Genomic DNA, 1,694 nt, shown 5'->3' with positions numbered 1-1,694 from the left:
TATATTATACATATATGTTATATATATTATATGTGTGTGTGTATGTATGTATGTATGTATATGCATGTATATATATATATACGTATATATATATATGCGTGTGTGTTTGCATATCTTTATGGACTGATACGTCTATATTTATGAGTTTTACGACTTTCTAGGCAACTCGATATCAATCCGTTTTTTCCAGTATAATCCTTGTGTTCGGTGTTGCATCTTACTCACTGCCTCTACGGCTCGCTAGGGTATCCGATATTAATCCACTTGCTCCACAAATAAGGTGTTCCAAGCGTACACTTCATCCTTGAGGCTAGCTAGGCTTCTCTGGAATCCTCGAACTAGGCTATTCGATTTTAATCCACATCCCCTCAGAATTGCTAATGCTTGGTGTTGCAATCTTTTTCAATACCTCTAAGACTCGCTATGGTATCCAATATTTATCCACTTGCTTCTCAAATCCGACGTTGCAGACGTACCCTTAATTATGAAGGCTGACTAGGCTGCTTGACATTAATCCACTGTTCCCTCAGAATTCCCGAGAGGATACGTTACGGTGCTGCAGGCCGCCGATCATCAACATCTGCAGGTCAAAATGAGTGAACCGTTGCTGCAAATCAAGAGGTGTGTTCTAAATATAGAGATAGCATAGGTGTGTTCTAAATAAGACATGGCATATGTGTGTTCTATATATAGACATAGCATAGGTGTGTTCTAAATATAGACATAGTATAGGTGTGTTCTTAATATAGACATAGCATAGGTGTGTGCCAATACGCGTAGTGTTAGTTTAGGCCTCTGGTTACGCGCGACTTATGTCTTGAAAGTATGGTCACCTCAATACACACACTCGTACTCTGCAGCAGTAATAGTATAACTAGTATTTCACGTTTCTGTACATATGAAAACACAAATACGTATGAGATTGTACCACCTCAAACGCACCTGTGGACGCATGAGACGATGCATTGCTGCTGTGCTCAGTCGACGGTGACCTAATATCAAGTGACAAGTTCATAAGATATGTTCAGAAATTCTCACTTTAAAAACATGTATATTACGGATATCCATTGCTGGGCTTGTATTGTATCGCTGATTTCTACTCTTATTGAATATTCGATTGTAGTCAACTTTTGGTGCTTTAGATACGGGCGGACGTACTGGCCCATACACAATATATGGACATTAATCGCTTGTGTTGAACATAACTTTCCAATTTCGGAACGATCTTTTGACTTCATTCCACTTTTGTGGCTGCAGAGGTGGACTATTACCGAGCGACGAAATCATGGCATATGTCCAGACAACGAGACCGCACATGACGTTGGATGAGATTCTGTCGGATATGGAAGTGATCCCAAAGTCAAAGCACAAATTGTACTTCATGTGCAATCTGGATGTGGCCAAAACTGTATGTACGGATCGATAAATTAGGTAGAAAGAGTGAATCGTATTTTGTATATGTATATGTAGGTGTATAGTAGAGGTGCCTTTCTCAAGCATCCGGTCGTAGCAGCCATCTATCCAATTTGCACCTTGTAATGTTGGTATCAGGTATATATATATATATATATATATTAATATATATATATATATATATTATTAATATATATATATATATATATATATATATATATATATATATATATATATATATATATATATATATATATATATATATATATATATATATATAT

At 36.5% G+C, this 1,694-nt stretch overlaps 1 protein-coding gene across 1 annotated transcript; it reads left to right on the top strand.

The window, feature by feature from the left end:
- Positions 1 to 1,257: 1,257 nt before the first annotated feature.
- On the top strand, positions 1,258 to 1,426 carry SARC_15549 (hypothetical protein; the record flags this gene model as incomplete). The annotated part of the gene is made up of 1 exon (XM_014290332.1): positions 1,258 to 1,426. A coding segment is annotated over one exon (169 nt), but the record flags the coding sequence as incomplete, so codon positions are not given.
- Positions 1,427 to 1,694: the final 268 nt, after the last annotated feature.

Source organism: Sphaeroforma arctica (genome assembly GCF_001186125.1).
Source record: "Sphaeroforma arctica JP610 unplaced genomic scaffold supercont1.6290, whole genome shotgun sequence".
Lineage (NCBI taxonomy): Eukaryota > Ichthyosporea > Ichthyophonida > Sphaeroforma > Sphaeroforma arctica.
This window is presented reverse-complemented; position numbering and strand designations above follow the sequence as displayed.